The sequence below is a fragment of the Talaromyces proteolyticus genome (assembly GCF_021365285.1).
Source record: "Talaromyces proteolyticus strain PMI_201 chromosome Unknown BGW36scaffold_3, whole genome shotgun sequence".
NCBI classification, from domain to species: domain Eukaryota; kingdom Fungi; phylum Ascomycota; class Eurotiomycetes; order Eurotiales; family Trichocomaceae; genus Talaromyces; species Talaromyces proteolyticus.
This window is the reverse complement of record NW_025764279.1, coordinates 1,755,844-1,777,725: the sequence shown is the minus strand read 5'-3', so window position 1 is coordinate 1,777,725 and position 21,882 is coordinate 1,755,844. Positions and strand designations below refer to the sequence as shown.

Sequence of the window (21,882 nt, the reverse complement as noted above, 5' to 3'; positions counted from 1 at the left end):
TAAAATTGGTAGAGATCAAGAGGACATTGCGCCATAGCGCCGTTTTAATTGAGCCCGAGGCCCCAAGGCTGCAATATTAGTACAAGCTTTGCACCGTCGACCAATTGCAATTAATAGTGCTTATTGCTTTAAGACCAACCATGGACCCCGAATTATATAAAAATTTGTATCAAATCTTAGCAGATCGATTCTTGTATTATATATATGCATTTACAATCTACGATATAGATAAGAAGCCATTCGTGCAATGTTTTGAAATCCTCATAGCAGTGAATGGATAAACCGATGCCTTCTGATCAACTCCAGGTAATTAATGAAAATAAAAAGCCAAAGCTTTCCTCATCCGAATTCATACACGCTAATGTTATGAAAATGAAATCCATGCCCAAAAAATTAGTCCGTCTGATTTTTATCATTATACGTAGCCTGAACAGTGTTAGCATGCAATACTAAAGCATATTTTAATGCCAGTGGGTTTATGCAAGCTCACCTTTCCGCGCGCCCTGGAAGAAAAAGCGCACAATAAAGACTTGCAATCCGGCCATGGAAACCATCATTAGACTCTCGATCACACTAAAGTTGAAGATTCGTCGCTCGGTGCTGCGCACGGTGCTGAAGTTGCGGTTTTCGCGGGTACGGAAGTATTTCTGGTTACGGGAAATGGTAGATAGCATGGTCGACACTTTCATGATTGATTCTTCAATGGTGCTTGATTGTTCGGGACTGGCGCCTTGCTTGGATGGGAGTTGGGCCTTGGATTCGTTTTCAACCTGTGAAGTGTGAATATTAGTATTTGTATTGTAAACTGAAATATTAAGATCTATCGCAGAGCGCATTGTAATGTGCTCTATGTGATCATGCTTAATGACAATGTAGGTGATGATCATACCGCAATCTCAAAGTCCACAAACTTCTCCGCGAACGTCGACATTTCATTGCTGAAGCAAAAGCTATATTCGCCCACACTTTGGGCGGTGAAGACAAAATCGCCCTGTCGCTCTTTCGTGCCTTCCAGAATCACTTTTTCGAGAGGGCCGGTGACCTTGTAATCGATATCGAAGGAGCCGCCAGATTGCACCTGTGCAACAAGACGAATCGAGTCAGTCTGGAGGGTTTGCGCAATTGACACATGGAGAATCGGGGAATATGGCTAATGTCCATCCAAATATAACAATAACTCACAGCAAAGTAGAAGGCCATCTTGGAATCCTGCTGCGTAACGTCGGCGTAAAAACAGGCTTTCTCGCTGGCATCGATTCTGTAGGTCAACGCAGTCGCAGAGGCCAAAGGGATTGCCATGGCCAAAAGGCCGCTCAATATATTTTGGACGCGCATAGTTTGTGTGGGCTCCAAGCTGGTGGCAGTCGTTGCTCGCGAGGGCTCTTATGATCACTTTGTTTGTCTTTCTCCTGAAGCGGGCTTGTCCAGCGGGCGATCTGGACAGTTTAGCACATTCCGTGGTGTTTGCTGCATTTGCACTGTGTTGGTGCCTGAGGCCACAATGTATATGTCAGTCACATTACTTACAGTTACGAGAACGGTAACTGCTTAGCTGAATATCGGAATGATAGCTCTGATAGTCGAAAGAATATTCATTCTGAATTTGCCTGTTCATTTGCACATAAAACATACACCTGCTTTATACACATTTCAGCCTCGCGCACAAGACCAGCTCGGAAGACACATTATCCGATCAGCCAGCAGACAACAGTTCAGATAGTATGACAATATCAACGTAAAACCACGCCACACCACGCCACGCCACTTCATTGCATGTATTGTATGGATCATGGCATCTCCTAAAAACAAACCAAAAGAACGACTAAATAACGCACCCATCCCCCTGCAGGCCGCACACCTGACAACGCCGATGCAGGATCTATCTGATGAAGAAAGATTCACCCCTGCTCCAGAAACTCTTATTCTTATTTACATGGTCAAGACCAAGGAGGTCATCAGAATCAATTGCGACATCCGAGAGAATGTCATCTGGAAAAGTCAGCATGCTTTGCATTGTTGAAAGGTTTTACAACATACCATCTTCGAGATATTTCGTGCCTGTATACATCCCACGAGGCACGACAGCAAATTTTATCTTTTCGAACTGCTTTCCCTTGATGCCTGTGCGTTTCGACAGTCGCTCTTTGGTCTCTTTGAACACTTCGCCCTAGTCACTGTTAGCTGTTGTCGCCGGTGACCCAATACAGATACTACTTACAGGTTTGACTACGAATTTGAAAGGAATACCGTGTGACTTGGTCGGTTCTCGGTCAAAGTTGAACGCATTGATAACTCGTTCATCCTCTTGAATATCGAGCTCCTCGTCAGGAATTCTCTCAGCGTATAGCGATACGTATTCATTCAACCTAGAAATGTCGGAATTTTCGGGGAGCTCTCTGTAGATCTTGCCAGAATTTGCCTCGTAAATTCGTACTTTCTTAATCGTCTCGTCGTCTAGCTCTGCCTTCTTCTGCAGCGCGGCTAGCAGGTCGCTTATAAGGCCAGTTCGAGGAACAAGGAGTTCATAACTCGTCTGACTGATGTTAGCCTATAGTTAAGCCTTCTGGGTTGGTGTTAGACAAACCTCCTTGTTGATTCCTTCGGCTAGCCAGATAACCTTGAGGGACTTTTTGGTTTCGTATTCGCTGAGGCTTGTATCAAGAACTTCATAATACAACGCATCTGGCAAATGCATGCTGTAACCATACGTTCCGTACTGTCCACTGAGAATTTGATACAATGTTTGGTTAACATTGCGCTTGATTGGTTGTTTAGGCTTGCCATTGGTGGCAAGAACTGGAGAGAAGCGAAGATGACTAGGATCTACATTCAAGTGCTCGCCAACTTTCTTCGAGAACTGATCGTAGGTCATCTTCCGGCTTAGGGTAAGAGTAAAATCGTCGCCCTGTCTTTTCAAAGGTGCAAATTTCACGTTCATTCGGTTCAGAAGATAATCATAGTATTGTCTTGTTTCCGTGTATATCGCGGTGGAAGGAAGCCTATGCAAATTTCGAGTCAGAATAGACATCTGATTACTCCAACACGACACTCACTCTGATTCGTTCAAGGCCTTCTGGAAGGTGATGATATCACCATCTTGAATTTCAGATTGCTGGAACGTTTGTTTTGGCTTCATGGGATCAACCATCGTGTGTTTGATTTCCTAGGTCGAAAGTTAAGCATACTATCGTCTGATGAGAGCAGTTTCACAAATACACACCTCAAACAGAAGGAATTCGGTCCCAGCAGGCCAGCCCATCTTTTCAAGAATCGTGGGTGCGAGATCGGACACTTTTTGGTTCTTGCGAACATAAACCGAGCTGATTCCGGTCAGGGTCTGAAGAGAGGCATCGAAATGTTTCAGGAAAATGAGTACGGAAGAGCTGGGATCTGGCCAGGAAACTGTGCCGTCGGGGCCAGGTTCGCCAACTTCCATCCATAGCTTGAAGGCATTTCCTTTGGTAGCAAGTCGGTTCCAGGCATCTTCAATAGTCATTTCTGGGTTTTGAATGACCTGATCCGGTCGTGTGGTTTTGTTTTGTCGGTTTACCATGACCCAAAAGCGGATAGATTTCGGGTCAATGCCTCGTTCTTTGCCAATTTCGTCTGCGAACTCACTGACTTTTTTGGATCGCAAAATGCGATACGGCTTTGGTAAAGCCGGATCACCACTGGGCAGATCAATGCTTGTCAGATCAAAACCATGATGATCTTGGAACGTTTCTTGACTAAGAACTCCGACATTCATATAGAGGTGAGCTTCCTCTTTTTCCTTCTTCCTTCGGGCCAGATCAGCACGCTCCTCAGCAAGACGAGTTTCTAAAAATGGTCATTAGTAAATAAGCTGAAAGAAAATTGCCTGGAGCGTTTTACCAATATGTGAGGGAATATCATCCGATGTAATAGGGACTAGTACATCGTCCAGACGAGACTTCCGAATGTAAACCAACATGTAGGCATTCATGGAGCGCTTCGTTGACAAGCCTCTAGAATACTGTTGTTTCATAGCCATGGTGCCATTTGAGAAATCGTATTCACCGCCGTAGTTTTCTTCTAGAACCTCTTTTTCCGTCGCACGGATCACTTTATCATCATCAAAACGGTAGAAATGGCCATCTTTGGTTGGCTTCAAATATGCATAATAATGACCGGCATTGAAATCACCGCTATGTACGAGGACTCCGTGAAGCTGATACTCCCAAGATTCAGACTTGTCCGCTTCTTCTGAGAGGTAGGGCGTAACGTCAAATTCCATGGGAAAAGTGTGACGATCATTCAATTTCATCATAGCATCCCGATTGATATCATATTCAAATCGCTTCAGGTGGAGGTGAAGTACAGGAGGGAAACTTTCGAAGATGACCCCTTTCCGTGCGTCCTGGAGGCCGTAAGGACTGCCAGCATCGTATTTGTTCTCACCTTCAAGAGTCTCTACCTGGATGTAGTCCTTGAAACTGTCATCCAATGTTTTGTTCCCTCGGACGTTGAGCTGGATATCCCAGAAATCTTCGACACGAGAAGACTCGTAATTGACATTTATGCATGAAAGATATGTTTTCGTTTTTCCGACGAAAAGATCTGGCAGGGCTGTTTCGACGGATGTTCCCTTCATTTTCTGTTCTAGCCGCTCCATCAGTTTTCTGCATAACTCCTGGACATCCTGTTGCTCAAAAATTTGACGGGATTCCCAGCCAAATGAGGCTGTGAGTTCAGTAGTGGATACAGCATTCTCGTTCGTTTGTAAATTATAGAATAACCGCTGTAAGGTCCATGCGCTGTTGGCTCTCGTGGCCTCCTCGTCGGTAGGGATTTTATAGACGGCCTGTAATCATGATTTAGTATTTGCCTTCTCTTTCCATGAATCCTTTTCTTTCTAGTTTGAGATAAGCTGTCCTTACCTTTCTGAAGGCGTTTGTGAAGTATAGTGACTGTAGAAGGGAGTTGAGATAGCATGTTGCTCCTTGGTTGCGTAGTCCTACCATGCCGGTTTCCTTTTTGGAGTCGTAGCTAAATTTGGTCAGATCCTGGTCGTGCCTCAAAGTTATGTGGCAACATACTTTTGGAAGCTATGCCATAAGACTCCAGTAGGGTCCTTGACCACCCGCACATAAGCTGTAACATTTGCCTCGTCATTCTGAACTAGAGGTACACCTCGACTATCAAACTGTATGCTGAAGAGTCTCCGCAGTTCACAAAACCGTGTAAATCCCCAATCCGCTTCCTCGGCGTTGAACCTGTGTGTGGCGACTACGGATGTGTCAGTGGAATTATACCACAGAAAAGCTAGGGAAAAGCGAATGCGTACCATGAGAGACATGGATAGAGGGATCGTTCACATTCCAGAGCACCAAGGCAAACTGGACACATGCATACCAGTTCTCAGGAGGTTCCTTATCCCAAGCTTGCTCGAGATAGAACGAAGCATGGTCGACCTGGTTACCGTAGGGGAAAAAGAGAACACGCCTAGTCCAGTGTCAGTAGGTGGCGGCCCGCCGTAGGTGTGCCGAAGGTTGACAAACCAGGGAGCTCCTCCGCATTCGAAAACAGGCCCATGTTCCTTTTTTTTCAACTTCCGCCAGTCCGTTATATGCCATGTGTTATACGCTTCGGCTTCGATCTCTAGTTCGGGATCCTTTGGAAGGATGCGGGCCATCATAGCCTCATCTGTTTGGTAAGCACGCTGGTTAGGACTCATCATACGACAAAGGGGTATAACTGGTATCAAGCGGAGGTAGGATCGTACAGTCATTTGCGGCTGGCTCCGACTCGGGCTCCTCCTCTGAGCCGGAGCGAGAGACGACGATAACATCGGTGCGGTCATTGTTGTACTGTTCATACTCATCGACGAGCATCTCGCCGTCTCCGAGCTGTCACCGCGGGGGAAAAACACTGACGTCAGCAATCAATCGTACACTTGCTCACGTTGGAGGCAAGACTAAGAAACAGAAGCTGCATCCACCGTGGTTGACGGCACACGTGTGATGGGCGGTGCTGTGGTTGATGTACTTACATGGTCCATGGAGGGTAATGCCTCCGCACAAAGGAATCGAAACGGTCCTCCAAACACCGGGTTGCCCAATCAATCAGCGAGAAAACGGTGGCGCAAGACTGCCAAAAAGAAAAAGCATCGAGAGCGACAACGAGAGCAAGGAGAGGGCTGCACGGTGCAGATGACAGTCCCAGTGTGTAATATGTAATATGGAAGTTAATAGGTCTTTGCTAGATAGTCTTGCCTGCGCAGAAGCCGGAGCTAATGGGTGGCGGATCCACAGGTGAGATCTTCCACCGGCGAAGCGACGGGCTGGTGCGTCTCTCCTGCGCCAGGCGAGCCGTGCGTGTTGCCAAAAAGAAAAACCGAGATAGTCTCGTGTGTCTCGACTCTTGACACAAGCAGCTGCTGTTGGAAACACCAGTCGTACAGCGGTCGTGGGGAGCAACAGGGAGTTTGTGCAGCAGGCCCGGCTCAAGATCCTATTTGCGAGTGGGGTTGCCGTCGCGCCTCGGATGCCCGCTGAGATCATGTAATTACTGACAGTTTATTTGGGATTGTTGACGCTTGTTTGAGATTATACAGCTTCTAGCATCCAGCATCCAGCATCTAGCATCTACTTTCTCTTTGTCTGTATCGGCCAGTCTGCCAATGACGTAGTGCGGGCACCTAGGACAGTCGTGGGGTTGTTTCATCTGGAGAATGAATGATTTATTATAATGGGTTGCTTGTAATACAGAATGCCCTTTGCTTCTTTGATCGCTAGAGGTCGTTCAATGCTATTTTCAAAGGTTGTATTGGATCGCACCAGAAGATAGTAACTCCTGATAAATAACATACTATATAGAGCTCCAGCAGCGATTCCAGTCAATCACGTGGTGCGCAGGAAACAGCTGATCAACCACTGGCGACTCCATTCTAGCGAGTGCATGCAGAAGCCAGTGAGCAGCCTGGAGAAAAGCCAAGCATGCCTAGCAGCATTGGGCCGCAAGGTGTGCCGCAGAGAGGAATAAAAAGAGCAAGAAAAGGGAGGAGTAGTCTTCACATGCTGGCGCTAAGGCATTACTTTAGCCTTCTGACCGCCTTGGCCGAGTCATCTTTACTATACTAGAGTCTTAACTAACTAGCAGTCTTCCTCACACGACCATACCGTGCCTTCTCCTCTTTTCCTCTCGCGACGCCTCACAATGGCTCAGAAATAAATAATTACCCCATGGAACGCTAGAACGCCATGTACGACGCATCGCGCCAGCACAAAACCAGGTCATATTACAAGGGACTTGCCAGGCATCCCCAGCCCGTGAATGGCGAAACAACATGAACCGAGGACGTGCATCTATCTCTCTTCATCTGCGGAGGCGGCGATGTCTGGGAACTCGCGCATACTCGTCGCAATCCCATCAGCCGCCTCCATGGAGACCGGCTGTCGTTCTCGACGAGTAAGTTCGGCTGATCTGTCGTGTTGGAGAAAAGCTAACAGATACCAGATGGGTTGAACGGGGTGTACGCCCTATCAGTCTGCGCCAGTTGACTTTCTTCGGCCGGACCTTGACTGAGTCCCGTCTGATCAGCTCTGCTAATTATGTGCGGACCGAGCTTCCCACGAGGTGTGTCGATAGTTCCCATTAAAGTGAGTCATACCAGCTAACTCGCGAAATAGATTAGCGCATCGTTTGCGCGACATGCAAAAATTACCCTACGTTGTCGTTTCAAACCCACATATATCTATCGTCTACGAGCTATATTACAAAGCATTTGAAAAATTTAGAACGGTCCCGGAAATTAGGACCCTGGAAGATAATGATCACTATTGTGACATCTTACGAGAGACCCTCAAGGAACATCTCACAGTCATTCCCAATCTGGCCATGGGAGTCCTCGAATGCCAGGGGCTTGTGAAGCCCGACGAAATGGATCGGTTCATGAATACCATGCTTCGCGCAGTACGTCTTCTGTACTACCTTTACCACCACATATAACCCTTACTGACAATCAACCTTCTAGAGAATATCCCGTCGAGTTATTGCAGAGCAACATCTTGCTCTCACCGAAACCTTTAATTCCCCATGGCACTTCCCACAATCCGTGGCTAGGACCGATCTCAATGCAGACTTTGTAGGAGAAGTCTTTCTCAAGTGCAACGCAAAGGACGTTGTGGAAGGATGCGGGAAAGTTGCCCAGGAGCTACTGCGACGGAGTTCAGGGTCAACTAAAATCCCTGCAGTTCGCGTACAGGGACATCTCACGGCGACCTTCCCTTACATTATTGGACATCTAGAGTACATTATCGGCGAACTCCTTCGAAATTCCATACAGGCTGTTATCGAGAAATACCACGACAGTCCAAACGATCCCCCTCCAATTGAGGTACTTATCTGCGAGGCCCCTCAGCATGTGATTTTACGCATATCAGATCAGGGCGGGGGTGTTCCCAGAGATGTCCTTCCATATTTATGGTCCTTCAGCAAGGGACCACGCACCCAGGATCGCCTTGAAAATTTAGGTCAGGTTCCAACCATGGCTGCTACAATGCAAGAGCTTGTGGTTCCTATGGACAGGAAACCCCAAAACCGAGAGACATTCCAAGAAGGTTCTTTGTCGAGTCTGAGCTCACGGCCACCGAATCTTCGCTTAGGAATGGGACTGCCGATGAGCAGAGTATACGCAGAATACTGGGCAGGGAGTTTAGAGCTTCATAGTCTAGAAGGATATGGTGTCGACGCTTTTCTTCAGATTTCCAAGCTTGGAAACAAGAACGAACAGGTTACGGCGAGAGCGTCTGTGGATGCAGTCTGAAACTACTACTTGGTTCTTGATCTATGTCAATGCTTATGTACTCATTCACTGCATAATCGACCACGAACTCAGTCATGCATAACATCAAAAACGCAGCCTTCATGACCCGCCTCACGCACATCTGTGTAGACCATGTCGAGTATTATGATTATCCTCACGAATGGCGTAGCCTGTCGACTGGACTTGTTGGTTGCTTAGGCTGGCTTTTTGAAATACTCTGATTTATGGCCATTTCAACGATTATAGCTTGTGAGAACACAATCCTGTGTCGTAATCAATTGAAAGTAAACTATAACATGGGATTAAACATGGAATCAATTGATGGTAGAGGCACGCTTATCGATAAGAGCTTGCGAGATTCCACGAGCCAATCATATCCGGCCACTGTGGCTTCAAGCACTCATATTGTTGTAACTTCTTGCCGCGATCATCTTCTTCCACCAACCCCAATTCCCAAGAGACGCCGACTCTGGCGTTCAACTGCGTCTCGGATATTTAAACCTTACAGGAGATCATCCCACTCAGCCTGCTAATCCCGCCATCTTCCTACCCTTCTCGGCGCACGCAACAGCGTGTTCCTTCGCTCTCTCTCCTGGAATCTCAACCCGCTACGATGCACTCAGCAATCAACCGCGCGCAGGCCGTCTTTGGCTTCTTTACAACTGTCGCATTCTTCGTTGCCGGACTAGCCGCTTTATCTGTGTTTCTTCATCCCGCGACAGACGTCACATCCAGCGTTGAGTTGAAGAATGTTCAAGTGTATGCTTCCTCCGTCGCAACAGCCCGAACCTATTACTCTGTCGATCAGGAATATATGCTCACATCATACTTCTATACAGAATCAAAGGCCGGCCACACTACTACTCAACCAAGCGCGAAGAATATGCTCAAATAAAATTCGACCTTGAAGCGGGTATGTTTAGTTTCTTGCTTCCGTCCGCTGCTATTACTTATATGTGTTGCCTCAGACTTCTCCCCTTTGTTCAATTGGAATACGAAACAGCTTTTCGTCTACGTCTTAGCTGCCTACCCTGCCGCCTCCCCAGCCGGTGAAACCCTTCGGAACTCCGAGGCCATCGTCTGGGATGCAATCATACCCGCCGAAGAATCTCCCTACTCCTTCTCCAACCTCAAAGAACGATTCTTCCCGTCCAAAAAGTCAACTAAGAAAACTAGAAAGAGCTCCAGCAAGAAAGATAAGAAAAAGGAAACGGCACCAGCAACACCCGGTGTCGTGAGCCTGAAGAACCAAAGAGCGAAGTACCAAATCACCGATGTCTCGGGCAAGATCGCAGAACGGGGGAATGTGACGCTCATGGTTGGCTGGAATGTGCAACCCTGGGTTGGTGCTCTGTGGTGGAGTGATGGGACAGGCACGTGGCCCAGGACTGCGGGCGAGGCTGGGAGGAGCAAGTCGTTTGAATTCCCGGCGCTGAAGGTGAAGAACCCGCAGGCCGCAAGCAATTAGTGGGTTATGCTCGATATATAAAAATCAACATGTACTCTTAACTTCGGCTTTGACTAACGGTCGTGATAAAAATTCATTGCATTATTTGGAATTGAATGATAAGTTAACCCATTTGCAGCAAGGGATCAATATTGACTTGCCCAAATTCTCCGCCAACGTTGACCAACTTCAACATGACCAACTTGGACCAGCCTTTCCTAAGCCACCAACCTCAGCTCCCTTAAGTTCACAGGAGATAGAATTTCACATAGTCCCATACGCAGTACCGCGATGTCCGCCCGTCTGGATCCTGTCGGAGTAGACCCCAGTCGCCGGCTTACTGAACACGGTCCCCTGCGCACCAAGATTCTTGCGATGGTAGTAGACGTATTCCAGGTAGAAGGCATGTATATGACCGGGGAAGTACCTGCAGAATATTAGTCACGATATCCAAATATTTCCACCTAGAGACATTTGGAAGTGTCGGGAATACTATATGCATACCCAAGAATCGTTAAGCAAATGTTGATGAGCAGATCAGCACCGCAGCCAGAGATCAAAAAGACACCGACAGGTGGGACTAAAGGTATAATTAGTAAAAAAGAAGATTTAGAGGCTAACTCGAAGGCATACAAAATAAAGTGATGATAATGATGCAGAGCGCTGAGCAGTCCATATTGTGGCTGGCCTTTTTTTTGGCTGTTGGCTGTTTGTTTGGTAGATAATTGTCGGTCGCTGAAGAGAATACGAGAGTTAATAATGTGGCTCTGAGGACTGAGATAGTGTAGTTAGAGTTCCCAGGTGGAAAACAGGGGTTGCATGGAGTCACTGTTTATATACAAAACACCAAGAAGCACTTGACCTCCTGATGATGACGTCATTTGTGACTTCCATTTTTGTCATAACTGTCAATTTTGGGCCGAATATGGCCTAGCGCAGAAAATATGTGGCGGTGTATAGTGTGGCGTTAGGCCTATAGGTCGTTACCGGAAGGGGAAGATCAGGGTTGGGCTTTGTTTTGATAGCTTATTCGCTGCTTCAATGTTGAAATTAGGAGTCTACTTAGTCTGCTCAGATATGTGTTCATGTAAATCAATTATATTGAAAGGGTTGTTTAAATGCCGTCGGAAATAGATGTTCTGAAATAGGTGATCATGTATCAATCTCAAACACCGTCTCATATTTTCTCCATCCTGACGAATTCTTCTCGGCAAGGGCAAACCGTCCTCTATGATAATGCGATATGATGATATTACTTGTCGTAACGAGTCATGATACTTCTAACAAAGGAAAAAGAAACAAAAAAAACCACTTCAAAACGACATCTCAGAACTGAAGCGCAAATTGCTAAACCGCCCATTATTAATGCCAGGACTAGTTGGACGACTTCCATTCCCCCACTTGGGACTGCGAGGTTGTGTGCTTGTGGCTCGCGTCGTTGGGCGGTTGTTGCGAAGATTGCGAAGTTCCTCCTCCTTACGCCGGAGCAGGGTCTCTCGAGATTCGAGGGCTTGCTCTAACTCCTTGATGCGCGCTGTGTGTCTAGTTTCATCGGTTTGCGCTCGTATTTCCCGCAATTTGACCGCCTCTGCAGCAAGTTTATTCTTGATCTCTGCATTTTCTTCCTTCAGCTGGCGGATTTCATTACCAGACTGTGCGGCTGCATTGGACGCGTTCTGGTATTGCTCGCGGGTATATTCAGCTTGCTTCCTCTCGTATTCGGTCTTCCGCTCCAGACTGGCATTGCTGATGGTAAGTTTGCGGATTTCCTCGCGCGCATTCTCTAGTTCTTCCTTCATTCCGCCTTCTGCTTTCAGGTCATTCCTTGCAGCTTCCAAGTCTTGTTTCAACTGTGTACGCTCATCCTTCAGCTTGGTGATTTCATCTTGTTGTCTAGCTAACTTTTGTTCGGTTTTGGTCTTCTCTGTCACCAGTTTGTCACGCTCCTGTCGAGTTTGGTGCACTTCTTTAGTGCGAGATTCGTATCGATGCTGTAAAACTTCCCATCCTTTATCTCGCTCCGCAGACCGATCCTCTAATGAAGACAAGGTAGTCTGCAGCCGATCAATCTCAGCAGCATGGTTCGATTTCATTTCTACTAATTTATTCTCGAACGCTGTCAGTTTCGTAATCAAGTCCAAGTTTTGACTTCCACTGGGGCTAGAATCTGTGACTTGACTAGCTTCCTGTGACACGTGTAGACGCTGCCTCTTGGTATCTTGTGAATCGGTATCCATTGAATCCTACACCACGTCAGAGAATGCTAGTTTGGCTGTCATGTTTAAGTCACTTACAAATAACCGCTTGTTCATAGACAATCCGGCGGCAGATGGTTGCGGTGCATCGAAAGCACTGAGAGAATTTTGAGGTTCCAGAGAATCAGAAACAAGAATATGAAGAGGCTCGATAGTAGGGATATTCCAGCTCGCTTTAAAGTTCTCAGATAAGAGATAAGTGAAGAGTTCCTCGGCGTCCTCCTGCACACTTAACGCATCATCCTGGAGATCACCGAGAAGGTCACGGAGGCTATCAACAATGTGTACGAGGAGCATTAATCGCTGAGTTTCTGGGAGGTCGGGTAAACACCGTTGGATGTGCTCGCTGCTATTTGAAATGATCAAATGAACAACAGGAAGCAAGTTTCCATTGCGCGCGTAGGTAGATCTTAGATGCCCTACAGAAGGGCTCAGCGTATTAAAGGACGAGTCCAGCGCAAGAATAGCTGCTGGTGGTCGGTATGTCTCTATGATAGCATCGTGGTTTGTAGCGTGTATGCCAACGCTAAGTGGCCCGCTTTGCATTGACACTTCGATGTTGCCATGCATTTCTTCGCGTGGTCGAGTATACGTAAAGGCCTTGCCTAGAAAATATCGCTCGACTAGCTCCACGCCCTTTCCCGCTTTTGTCATGACAATGATATGTAGATCTTGTGCGCCGGCAATTTCAATAAGGTGGCCTAGTAAAAGGAACTTGGCGCTTGTGTATTCGGCCCATGATGCTTCTTTCTGAGGGTCGAATTGCGATTGCTTTACGTGTTCTGCGATGTTCAGGTCAGTGTGAAGAGCGATATTGTCAAGCTTTTCAAGAAGTGTTCGAATGTCTGCCAATATTTGACCCTGCTAATTTATTTTTAGTAAACACATTCCTATCTCCTCTCATCATTCTCACCTCAATGTCAGGCACAATATCTCCATCGGTAGATTTGAATCCGGCGAGAAGCACCTTAACAGAATGTGAATGTTCAGCGAAAGCTCGCTCGTATTCATCTTTGCTCCTGGAGTCCATCGGTAAAGATATTGCAAATTCAGATGGGCCCAGCTTTAGCGAGCCAGGGACAACAGTCTCTGCCTCGTCGAATATCGCACTCGGTTGGATAGTCTGCACTTCTGGCTGTTCTGGGAAGAGCAAAGCAGGTGGGACAACTATATCGGCAGCCGCCTCATGGTCTTCGGTTACCGGTGCAGGACGCTTGACATGATCCTCATGCGTCCGAACACTCAATGGCGCCGTCGTCTCTGGGATTGGTGCCACCGGGGCAGGGTCGATATCACCGGCTGATGAGGGCGTTGCACTAGCGCTGATCATTGGATTAGACGTAGCACTGGCGGTGGCACGTAATCGAGCGTGAGCATTCTGTACCCTCTCTCTCGGGGTTGCCCCTGGGATATCGTCATAACGCCCTAGAGCATCAGGGCTCGGTGAGTGTGTCTGAGCCAATCGACTATCCATGGCCAAAATATAGTGTGCCCTTCTCAAGGGCAAAGACGCCACCCAGCCACAGAAAGATAGTTGACCGTTTGAGTCCTAGCGCTTCTCAAAGGTTCTGCAATAATTCAATAGGATATGCTGTGCCGTTCTACCTTCCTTAAACTAGAAGCCCTTTGCTAAGCAGTGAATATGTTGAAAAGCCTCGTGAGCTGAATTCAGAAAAATAAAAACTTTCCCGCGGTTGCTATCAATTGAAAGCCACTTCAAAATAGGTGTCAAGCTTCAGGATTCGAATTTGATCGAGTTACCTGAATCGGTTACTGCTATTTAAGCGCTGGGTGTTTTGATCGCAGCGATAAAGAATAGACAAACTGGAGATTTAACTTTGGCAATCAAGGCTTGTAGAAGAAATGCCACGAAAGCAAATTGCCAATGGTAAATAGCCCCGTCTGTCTGAGAAAGCTGGGTCTTGAATGCCTTCTATCAATGTGATGCATCTACCCGCAGTGCAGTTAAGCGCCTTCAATGATCTGGGGAGCAGCAGTCTGCGACAGACATTGTGAAACTCAAATCAATGTGTGGAGAGAGAATAAGATTTCAGAGCTTCAGAGCTTCAGAGGGTATACGGGACTTTGTTGAAGTAGACGTGAAAGGCGCAGGGCGAACAGTTATCAAATGCAATGCTGGAGGATGGAGAGATGAATAGAAACAAGTACTGAGAGCTCTCACTATCGCCCGGCCGGACTGGGCGGTGATCGCCCGCCATCGCAACTCACGTGCCTAAAGGAGCGGCCCAACTGCTGCCTCTTAGGGCCCGCCACGCTTAATTCTGTTTCTACACCACTACATGTATGTACTGATCAAAGACGCTCTGGATATATTCATTGCGAAGTGCGATCGATTATTCTGGCAAACCTAGGCTCATAACCGTCAAGCTTTCCCTACTAGACTAAGGCTTCGGCCTTAATAGCTCTAGTATGTGGTGCATCTCCAGCTAGACAAACTCTTAACTCGAGTCTCAGCTCAACTGTTGTCAACCCACTAGGTTATCTAGTTTATGAAAACTGAAGACACATACATGCCATTTTATCCCAAATTTACCTCGTTATATCCACAAAATCTATACTCGTAATATATGTCTATACTACTGTCATAAACGCGGATGAAACCCTAGCTCTTCGATACTTCGAATTGAATGTCGCTTCTCGCCTTGCATGACAAAGTTCTTCTTTATGTCAGGAAAGTGCGACCTGATCCATTTTTCCTTATCTCCCCATCGTATCCCCAGTTTGCCTTTGCCATCATTTTCAAGCCCGGGTCTGACCTCAGCTGTTGCTGCCCAGTCATGGAGCATATTGTTATAGTCGGCATCCAAGGGGAAGGGAATAACGTGGAATCCCTTTTGAGATCCTCGTTTCTCGATTTCGCCATCCTCCCAAGCCCTCATTTCGGTTACTGAGGGTAATTTGAGTCTTCCAGCCCAAACGCGGGCAAAAACAGAGGCTTGGTTTTCTACCAAAGGAAAAGGAAGAACTCTTTGAGCTAAGACAGTGAATACCAGAGTTGGATGTTCGTTGTAGAACAACTGCTGGTAAACATTCATTGTGCGTGCACCGTTATTGATAACTGGTGTCTTCAATGAAGACAAAAACGGATATGCGTAGAAATAGCCAGTGCAGAAAACAATCGCATCAATGCCTTCTTCGGTTGTGCCGTCCACGAATCTGACGCCTCGATCAAATGATTCGGGAGGTAGGAACTCCAGTATTTCACCGCGTGATACCCTGTCAGTAAGCTCTCCTGACACAAACATCTCTGACACGGATCTATGTGATGAGATAAGAGGCTGCTTGCAAACTTTGGATATTTGGCTTCCTATGTCAAGTCCCGACGCCAAATTACCGACGACAATGACCTTTTTGTTCTTGAAATCATCCGCAGAATCATAGACTTTGGAATGCGAAATTGAATCTGGGAATGCTTCATTCCAGATTTTTATTCCTTTAATAGCCGGTATATACGGAACATTGTAATGTCCATTTGCAGCCACGACTGCATCATAAACCGATGTCGATATCTCCCCTGTACTTAGATTTTTCACCGTGACAGCCCAATTGCTTCGAGCAGGATCTTCAAGTTTAACATCTAACACTTGATGCTCGAAATTGATCAAATGCTTGACCTCTTCGGCGTATTCCTCGAGATATTCGAGGATTTGCTGAAATGTTGGAAAAAGCTGAACATTCTCGGCAAAGGGTTTTGTGCCATATTCCATAATCATTTTCGGCACATTTGCCTCCATACCACTATACAACGGGGAGACGAAGGTAGCTTCACGGCTTCCATCGTCTTTGGTGCGCCATATAGGCTCTTCATGGGGCAGATTGGGATCAGGCTGTGGCACTGGAAATCTGAGTTTTTTTTTGTCTTCAGCAGAAGCGTGAATCCAGACACCACCAACCCTGCCGCGCTGTTCAAAGATATCAATTTTGTCGAAATGATTCTCAGCCAACAAATACCTTGTATGGTTAGTACGGCAAGTATTGTATAGAAAATCAGATTGAGACTATCTACTTAGCGGCTGCTAACCCACAAGCCCCAGCGCCAATGATAGCCACTCGACGAACAGGTTGAAGTGTGGTCATAGTTGTCTTGCCACGTTGTCTCTACTAATAGGCCTGTCTGAGGTCAGAAAGAGAGATCACCAACAAATATGCAGGTGGACTATCTCGACCCATTATATACTGACCTGTGGAAAGGATTGGTGCGATTCTATCAACACCACCACGCTGCCCCGCACTCAGACTTCAATGTTGTATCGTTTATTGAAGCATCCAATGTTTTGACACCGTTTTTGACATCTACACAGTTAACATTGAAGTCTGGTAAAATATGTTTATAATATTTGCACGAGTATATTTAACAGACTGAGGGAAGAAGGAATCTCGGTGTCTATTATTCGAATTTTCTCAACCTTCTTGTCGATAAGGCTAGACAATCACGCCATCAGCGATTTGTCATGGAATATATAGAGCGCCGTCTATTTTTAAATTATTTATAACGCTACTATTTAGTGTTGTTTATGATCAATCGATTCATAGACTTTTCATGACTTCGAGAAATTACCGTGTATTTCCTCGATATATGCTATTCAAGAGACTGGTTATACACTCAACATTAGTGCTCAGTATAGCTTCGGTATTAACCATATAGCGCTCTCTCAGCTATTCTGTTCTCGGGTATTCTGAGATATCAAAGTAGAAGGCGGCTGAAGATGGTTCAAGACGGTAAAGTTCTAGTGATTGAAGTAGAGAAGCATCTCTTGCAGTTTCAATGCCGTACCTCTCATTCTGGACCGAAAAAGCGCAGTGGCACGCAGTCAAATCATGTCGTTCTATCAAGAACAGAGTACAACTAGCAGCAAGAGTACAGAATTGTGCTGCTGGTAAATCCAAGCTGTCTGGGAACTGGATACAATTGGAGAGGGAAGGCACGGCCTAAACAGAAGCATATGCGGCGCCAAGCCAAAGCGGCTGTGACGACACTGCGATTTCCTTCACGCGACAGCTTTCTTTCCTGCAACTTCGACGATAATATTCGACCTTTGGCTAACTCCCGTCTATACTATCCTGTACCCTTTTCGTTATATTATGTCTTCCTGACTATCTATTCACCTTTCGTCACTGCTGAACTAACATAACTCTCTTTATCGCTCTTCCACCTTTCTGTCCGAATGCGGAGCTTCCATCAGACGCCATGGCCACAACCCGGACGAGCCAGCAATGAATCACTTAACGACGCTGTATTCCCACAAACCCATATTTAATCATGGAATCAACTGATTCATCCTCGTTGCATCAAGTCAACCTACCGCAAAGCCTTGTACCTGTAGCGCAACTGTCCCCAGATTTAGAACACCCCGCGCAGCATTCCTTCCAAGCGGTGGTCACATTAGTGTGGCCGTTCTCTAGCTCGAATCGAGCCTTCAGTCTCTTGCTCGCCGAACCCGATTATCGCTTGCGACAGCAGTCTGGACAAGTCCGAGTCACATTTTGTGGAGGTTGCGCCGAGGAGGTAGCTCGAATCAGAGTCGGTATCGGGGATAAGTTGACGTTGAGCCTCGAGGGAGCGCAATGGATAGAGAATAAGAATGCAAACTCTACACCTGGGAGGTCGATTGGCTGGGAGATTCAGTTTACCAATCGCGTGAAGCTTGAGGTATGTAGCGCATTCGTTGTCACTGAATTCTAACTAACTCAGTCGCGGTAGGCATTTCGACATGCGCAAAAAATAGCTGCGGTTGATATCGATTATCCAGAACCTCAAAATGATAGCACAATACTCGCGACTCCCACGCGAGGAGACTATGGGCTAACGGACAGCTTGGCGTGGAAAGACAGATGGGAGACACCGGCTTTTCTGCGGAAAAGAAGGCTCTCATCGGAAAGCCCATTACGGACCGGCTTCGGTCTTCTAGAGGAGAAAGATGGGTATATACTAGGAAAGGGCAGGAAACGACCGCGTTTCAGCTTTCCAAGCAACGGATGGCGACTTGTGGATGAATCAGATAAGGAGGAGCCGTCAAACGAGGGTACATGGTTTGAATCTGATGAAGAAGAGCTGCAGCGAGATGATGAGATTATTTCGGACACAGCGGTTAAGGATGCTGGATTTGAGGTCTCAGAGCCTACAGAGCATGCTCCGTCTTTACCGTCATCTCCAACAACTCCAATATCTGCCAAAGCTCCAGATACGAACTCAATACCTATCCAAATAGTTGTGCCTGAAGGGAAATTACGTGAACCGACGTTGGCAGATAATCAATCACCACTTCCCACGGATACTCCTCGCCTTCATCCTTTGCCATCTCCAGGCCTTCCAACGCCGTCACCAATAGTCTCTACTCCTGAAAACGCTCTGGGCTATTTCTCTGGAATTACTTTCCAACCAACTTCTCAATTGCTCGCCCCTAGAACAATCCACAATCATCAATTAAACAGCATCTCTACCTCCAACTGTCTTTCCGGTGGTGTCATACACCCAGGACCTTCCGAGACGACCGACTTGGGTGCTGCGCCCCAAGAAACGAGTACGCAAAGCGCCCAATCAAACACAACATTTGATTTTTCTTCTCATGCAGCAGCCGCTTTGGCTGCCACTGGGGATTATAATTCGCTACAAACACCATACCAGGAATCATCCGAGCTGGGTATTGACCCGGTGACTGTCGCCGAATCATCTGGCCATCTCACAACCGAAGACCAGGGTAACTTACCCATAGACCCAACAATATCATTTAAGCGTGGACATCACGGGTATGAACGACAATGCAAGACCAACGACCATTTAGTTATGGAAGAGGAATATTCAGATGTGCCCGAGTATCAATATGAAGCTGCAACTGAAAAGGATGGCGAAGGGAATGCATTTGAAGTTGACGACATAGGATTGTCTCATGGAGACCAGCTCAATCCGGAACGGAGAAATTCGGTGAACGCATATGAAATTCAAAATGAGGGCGATGAAGATGCAACCTTTGAAAATACGGATCCTCATAGAGAAACTCCTGATGCGCCATATTCACACGATTATCCGAACAATGAGATCGAGCCTTCAAGGCGCAGGATCTATCACGACGGAACTGATGAGGACGAGATGGTTTCCGATGAACTTACACCAGACGATATGGACGAAGAAGATGGCGAGGCCGACGAAGACGATGAAATGTCTGAGGGACTCGAAGATGACATAAAGTCTAAGCCCGAAACACAAGGTAGGCTTTCCGTGGAGTCACCTCAAGAATCAAAACCGCCGCCGCGCAATGTGTATCCAGAGGTTATTGTAATAGATAGCGACAGCGAGGATGAACCAGCGCAACCAATAACGAGATCGCCACTTCAGTACGATGATGAATCATACGACGAGAGTGGCAGCCCATCAGATATAAATGAGCAAGCGGGGTACGACTCATTCGAAGAATTAGGAGAAGAATATGAAGAGGCAGATGACGAGGAAGAAATCAGAAACGAGATATATGACAAAGACCATATGGACGAAAATTCAGATATTCGGATTTTGAACAATGAACAAGCTTCAGATGACGAGAGTGAGAAGGGCGATGGACCTGGTCATATTGATGATGAGGAACTCAGGGGTGTCGAACAGGACACCGGTTCGGATCGCTGCAAGAGCCTAGAATCGTCGGACTCTGTACACTTGGACCATACCAATGGGTATTCCACTTCTAAGATTACACATGCCATCTCTACCACAACTGAAGAGGAAGTTTGTATCCTTTCGGATGCGGACGATGATCCTGATGTGTCGGCCACCAAGACTCGATCAGTAGAGTCAAGTCCGCAGATGGCGCTCATGAACCTTCCACTGGTAACCCGAACAAGGCCTCTTCCAACACCTCAGGCGACCCAGAGTGGAGAGTCTCGACATGCCTCTCCTGACTCTCTGGCCGATGTACCAGATGACACCAAGCCTTCCATCGATGAGGCGACTTCTAATATGGGTAAGGCTACCCCTGAAGCCAGCCAGCACCAATGGATCGACGGTTCAGACGACAAAATCTCGCCCACGATACCTATTCCCCCGGCTCAAGTCACCGAGTATGAACTACATGGTCATAAGGCCGAGGACACTGCAGCGCCAGAAGTTCTTGATGAGGTTGTTCTAGTGGACGATCGATCTGCTTTCGAGAGCGTAGAAACTCAATTTCCAGCTCCTACAGCAATCGAATCGATACCTGAACGTTATCCAGAGACGCCCAGTCTGCGGACTCGTGAAGCAACTTATGCAACACTTGTCACACTCGGAGATCATGTTAATGGATTGGTAGATACTATATCCGTCATTGTTGAAGCGTCGCCGGTCGAACGTGCAACGCATGATTCCAAGGACAATTACTTCACCTTACGGATCACAGATACGACCATGGCTGGAACAACTATCATGGTGCATGTTTTCCATTCTGATAAGGCATCTCTACCCGTGGTGAGTGAAGGAGATGTAATTGTGCTTCGGGACTTCAAAGTTCAAAACTTCGATCATTCTACTGCCCTCGTCAGTTGCACTGACAGCGCATGGGCTGTATTCAACGCCGAGGCAGACGAGCCTCGCGTTACTGGTCCAACTGCCAAGGTTGGCGAGGACGAGCGTGGCCGTGCTCAAGAACTCCAAGAATGGTACCACAGTGCCGGAGCTGCCATGGCAGCTGATCACATGCTACAAGTTTCCATTGATCAAGAACAAAAAGAACATACGCCGTCAAGCGTTGCATCAAGCGTTGCGTCCAGCGATGTTGGCAGTTTAGGATCGGCAGCGGTCGTATCATTCTCCCGACCACGCCTCCGGCGAAAGAAGAGTCGCCGCCGAATCACGATTCATGAACTGCGAGATGGACGAAGGTACACCGAGGCTGGGCCGTCTCCAGGCAATCAATTAATCCATGAATTGCGGGATGGTACTGTTTACGCACATTCTTTTGAAAGTGATTAGGATGGTGTAAAGTTGGAAAAGTCGACGTTTGAAGAGTCTGGAGAAAAATAGATTCTTCGTTTCATTCATGTAAATACTAAAATTATAAATATAATAAATATACAAATCTATATACAGCCTCCTGCGAAAAGAAGGATGAATGGAGAATTCGATTCTGATTCTTCCAGTTAGCCGCAGCAAAACAACAGGAAACAAACTAAAGAGAATCGACAGATAGCAGATCAGACTTTGCCTTTCGACCTCACTCTCAACCAGCAATCTCGCAACAGCGAGACGAATTGTAGTAGTCGCGGTTGAGACTCGGATTACCATACGCTCGTGATTCTTCATTCCAGAGAGGATGGGACACCGACAGACGAAAAGAAAGCAGACGTACCAGAGCCGACTTTTCCTCTCAAGCAATAGTACTAATAATCTAGTGTTCCAAGTAATTGTT

At 46.8% G+C, this 21,882-nt stretch overlaps 8 protein-coding genes across 8 annotated transcripts; 3 read left to right on the top strand and 5 right to left on the bottom strand.

The window, feature by feature from the left end:
* Positions 1-163: 163 nt before the first annotated feature.
* On the bottom strand, positions 164-1,601 carry BGW36DRAFT_372290 (putative endosomal cargo receptor). Its single transcript, XM_046215461.1, has 4 exons — positions 1,183-1,601; positions 890-1,078; positions 491-770; positions 164-426 (listed from the first exon to the last, which is right to left on the bottom strand). The coding sequence occupies exons 1-4, from the start codon at positions 1,333-1,335 to the stop codon at positions 416-418; spliced, it is 633 nt and encodes a 210-aa protein (XP_046075517.1). The 5' UTR covers positions 1,336-1,601; the 3' UTR covers positions 164-415.
* Positions 1,602-1,879: 278 nt separating this feature from the next.
* Positions 1,880-5,852, bottom strand: BGW36DRAFT_424428 (putative ubiquitin C-terminal hydrolase; the record flags this gene model as incomplete). Its single annotated transcript, XM_046219957.1, has 12 exons — positions 1,880-1,989; positions 2,038-2,167; positions 2,219-2,533; positions 2,585-2,999; positions 3,054-3,163; positions 3,221-3,819; positions 3,874-4,822; positions 4,899-5,007; positions 5,058-5,247; positions 5,306-5,463; positions 5,520-5,664; positions 5,744-5,852. The coding sequence occupies 12 exons, from the start codon at positions 5,850-5,852 to the stop codon at positions 1,880-1,882; spliced, it is 3,339 nt and encodes a 1,112-aa protein (XP_046075516.1).
* Positions 5,853-6,981: 1,129 nt separating this feature from the next.
* Positions 6,982-9,092, top strand: BGW36DRAFT_111631 (putative pyruvate dehydrogenase kinase). Its single transcript, XM_046209236.1, has 4 exons — positions 6,982-7,428; positions 7,477-7,596; positions 7,650-7,932; positions 7,994-9,092. The coding sequence occupies exons 1-4, from the start codon at positions 7,307-7,309 to the stop codon at positions 8,783-8,785; spliced, it is 1,317 nt and encodes a 438-aa protein (XP_046075515.1). The 5' UTR covers positions 6,982-7,306; the 3' UTR covers positions 8,786-9,092.
* A 306-nt stretch (positions 9,093-9,398) lies between these two features.
* Positions 9,399-10,253, top strand: BGW36DRAFT_356276 (putative microsomal signal peptidase subunit; the record flags this gene model as incomplete). Its single annotated transcript, XM_046213751.1, has 3 exons — positions 9,399-9,544; positions 9,625-9,698; positions 9,754-10,253. 3 exons carry the CDS (start codon positions 9,399-9,401, stop codon positions 10,251-10,253), a joined length of 720 nt encoding a protein of 239 aa, XP_046075514.1.
* Positions 10,254-10,496: 243 nt separating this feature from the next.
* On the bottom strand, positions 10,497-10,908 carry BGW36DRAFT_289866 (putative stress response RCI peptide; the record flags this gene model as incomplete). Its single annotated transcript, XM_046210706.1, has 3 exons — positions 10,497-10,659; positions 10,737-10,812; positions 10,866-10,908. 3 exons carry the CDS (start codon positions 10,906-10,908, stop codon positions 10,497-10,499), a joined length of 282 nt encoding a protein of 93 aa, XP_046075513.1.
* A 637-nt stretch (positions 10,909-11,545) lies between these two features.
* Positions 11,546-13,961, bottom strand: BGW36DRAFT_356275 (class II histone deacetylase complex subunits 2 and 3-domain-containing protein; the record flags this gene model as incomplete). The annotated part of the gene is made up of 3 exons (XM_046213750.1): positions 11,546-12,475; positions 12,527-13,351; positions 13,401-13,961. The coding sequence occupies 3 exons, from the start codon at positions 13,959-13,961 to the stop codon at positions 11,546-11,548; spliced, it is 2,316 nt and encodes a 771-aa protein (XP_046075512.1).
* Positions 13,962-14,795: 834 nt separating this feature from the next.
* BGW36DRAFT_372267 (uncharacterized protein) lies at positions 14,796-16,929 on the bottom strand. Its single transcript, XM_046215460.1, has 3 exons — positions 16,690-16,929; positions 16,515-16,618; positions 14,796-16,459 (listed from the first exon to the last, which is right to left on the bottom strand). Exons 2-3 carry the CDS (start codon positions 16,583-16,585, stop codon positions 15,091-15,093), a joined length of 1,440 nt encoding a protein of 479 aa, XP_046075511.1. The 5' UTR covers positions 16,586-16,618; positions 16,690-16,929; the 3' UTR covers positions 14,796-15,090.
* Positions 16,930-17,768: 839 nt separating this feature from the next.
* BGW36DRAFT_356273 (uncharacterized protein) lies at positions 17,769-21,446 on the top strand (the record flags this gene model as incomplete). The annotated part of the gene is made up of 2 exons (XM_046213749.1): positions 17,769-18,158; positions 18,210-21,446. The coding sequence occupies 2 exons, from the start codon at positions 17,769-17,771 to the stop codon at positions 21,444-21,446; spliced, it is 3,627 nt and encodes a 1,208-aa protein (XP_046075510.1).
* Positions 21,447-21,882: the final 436 nt, after the last annotated feature.

Bases quoted from the DNA above. Each gene is read 5' to 3' on its own strand.
- BGW36DRAFT_372290 (XM_046215461.1), bottom strand. From the start codon at position 1,335: ATGCGCGTCCAAAATATATTGAGCGGCCTTTTGGCCATGGCAATCCCT. The intron at 1,079-1,182 runs GTGAGTTATTGT...CTTGTTGCACAG, and splicing joins AGATGGCCTTCTACTTTGCT to GTGCAATCTGGCGGCTCCTT. The intron at 771-889 runs GTATGATCATCA...CACACTTCACAG, and splicing joins TTGTGGACTTTGAGATTGCG to GTTGAAAACGAATCCAAGGC.
- BGW36DRAFT_111631 (XM_046209236.1), top strand. From the start codon at position 7,307: ATGAACCGAGGACGTGCATCTATCTCTCTTCATCTGCGGAGGCGGCGA. The intron at 7,429-7,476 runs GTAAGTTCGGCT...AACAGATACCAG, and splicing joins CCGGCTGTCGTTCTCGACGA to ATGGGTTGAACGGGGTGTAC. The intron at 7,933-7,993 runs GTACGTCTTCTG...TCAACCTTCTAG, and splicing joins TGAATACCATGCTTCGCGCA to AGAATATCCCGTCGAGTTAT.
- BGW36DRAFT_372267 (XM_046215460.1), bottom strand. From the start codon at position 16,585: ATGACCACACTTCAACCTGTTCGTCGAGTGGCTATCATTGGCGCTGGG. The intron at 16,460-16,514 runs GTAGATAGTCTC...TAACCATACAAG, and splicing joins TGTGGGTTAGCAGCCGCTAA to GTATTTGTTGGCTGAGAATC.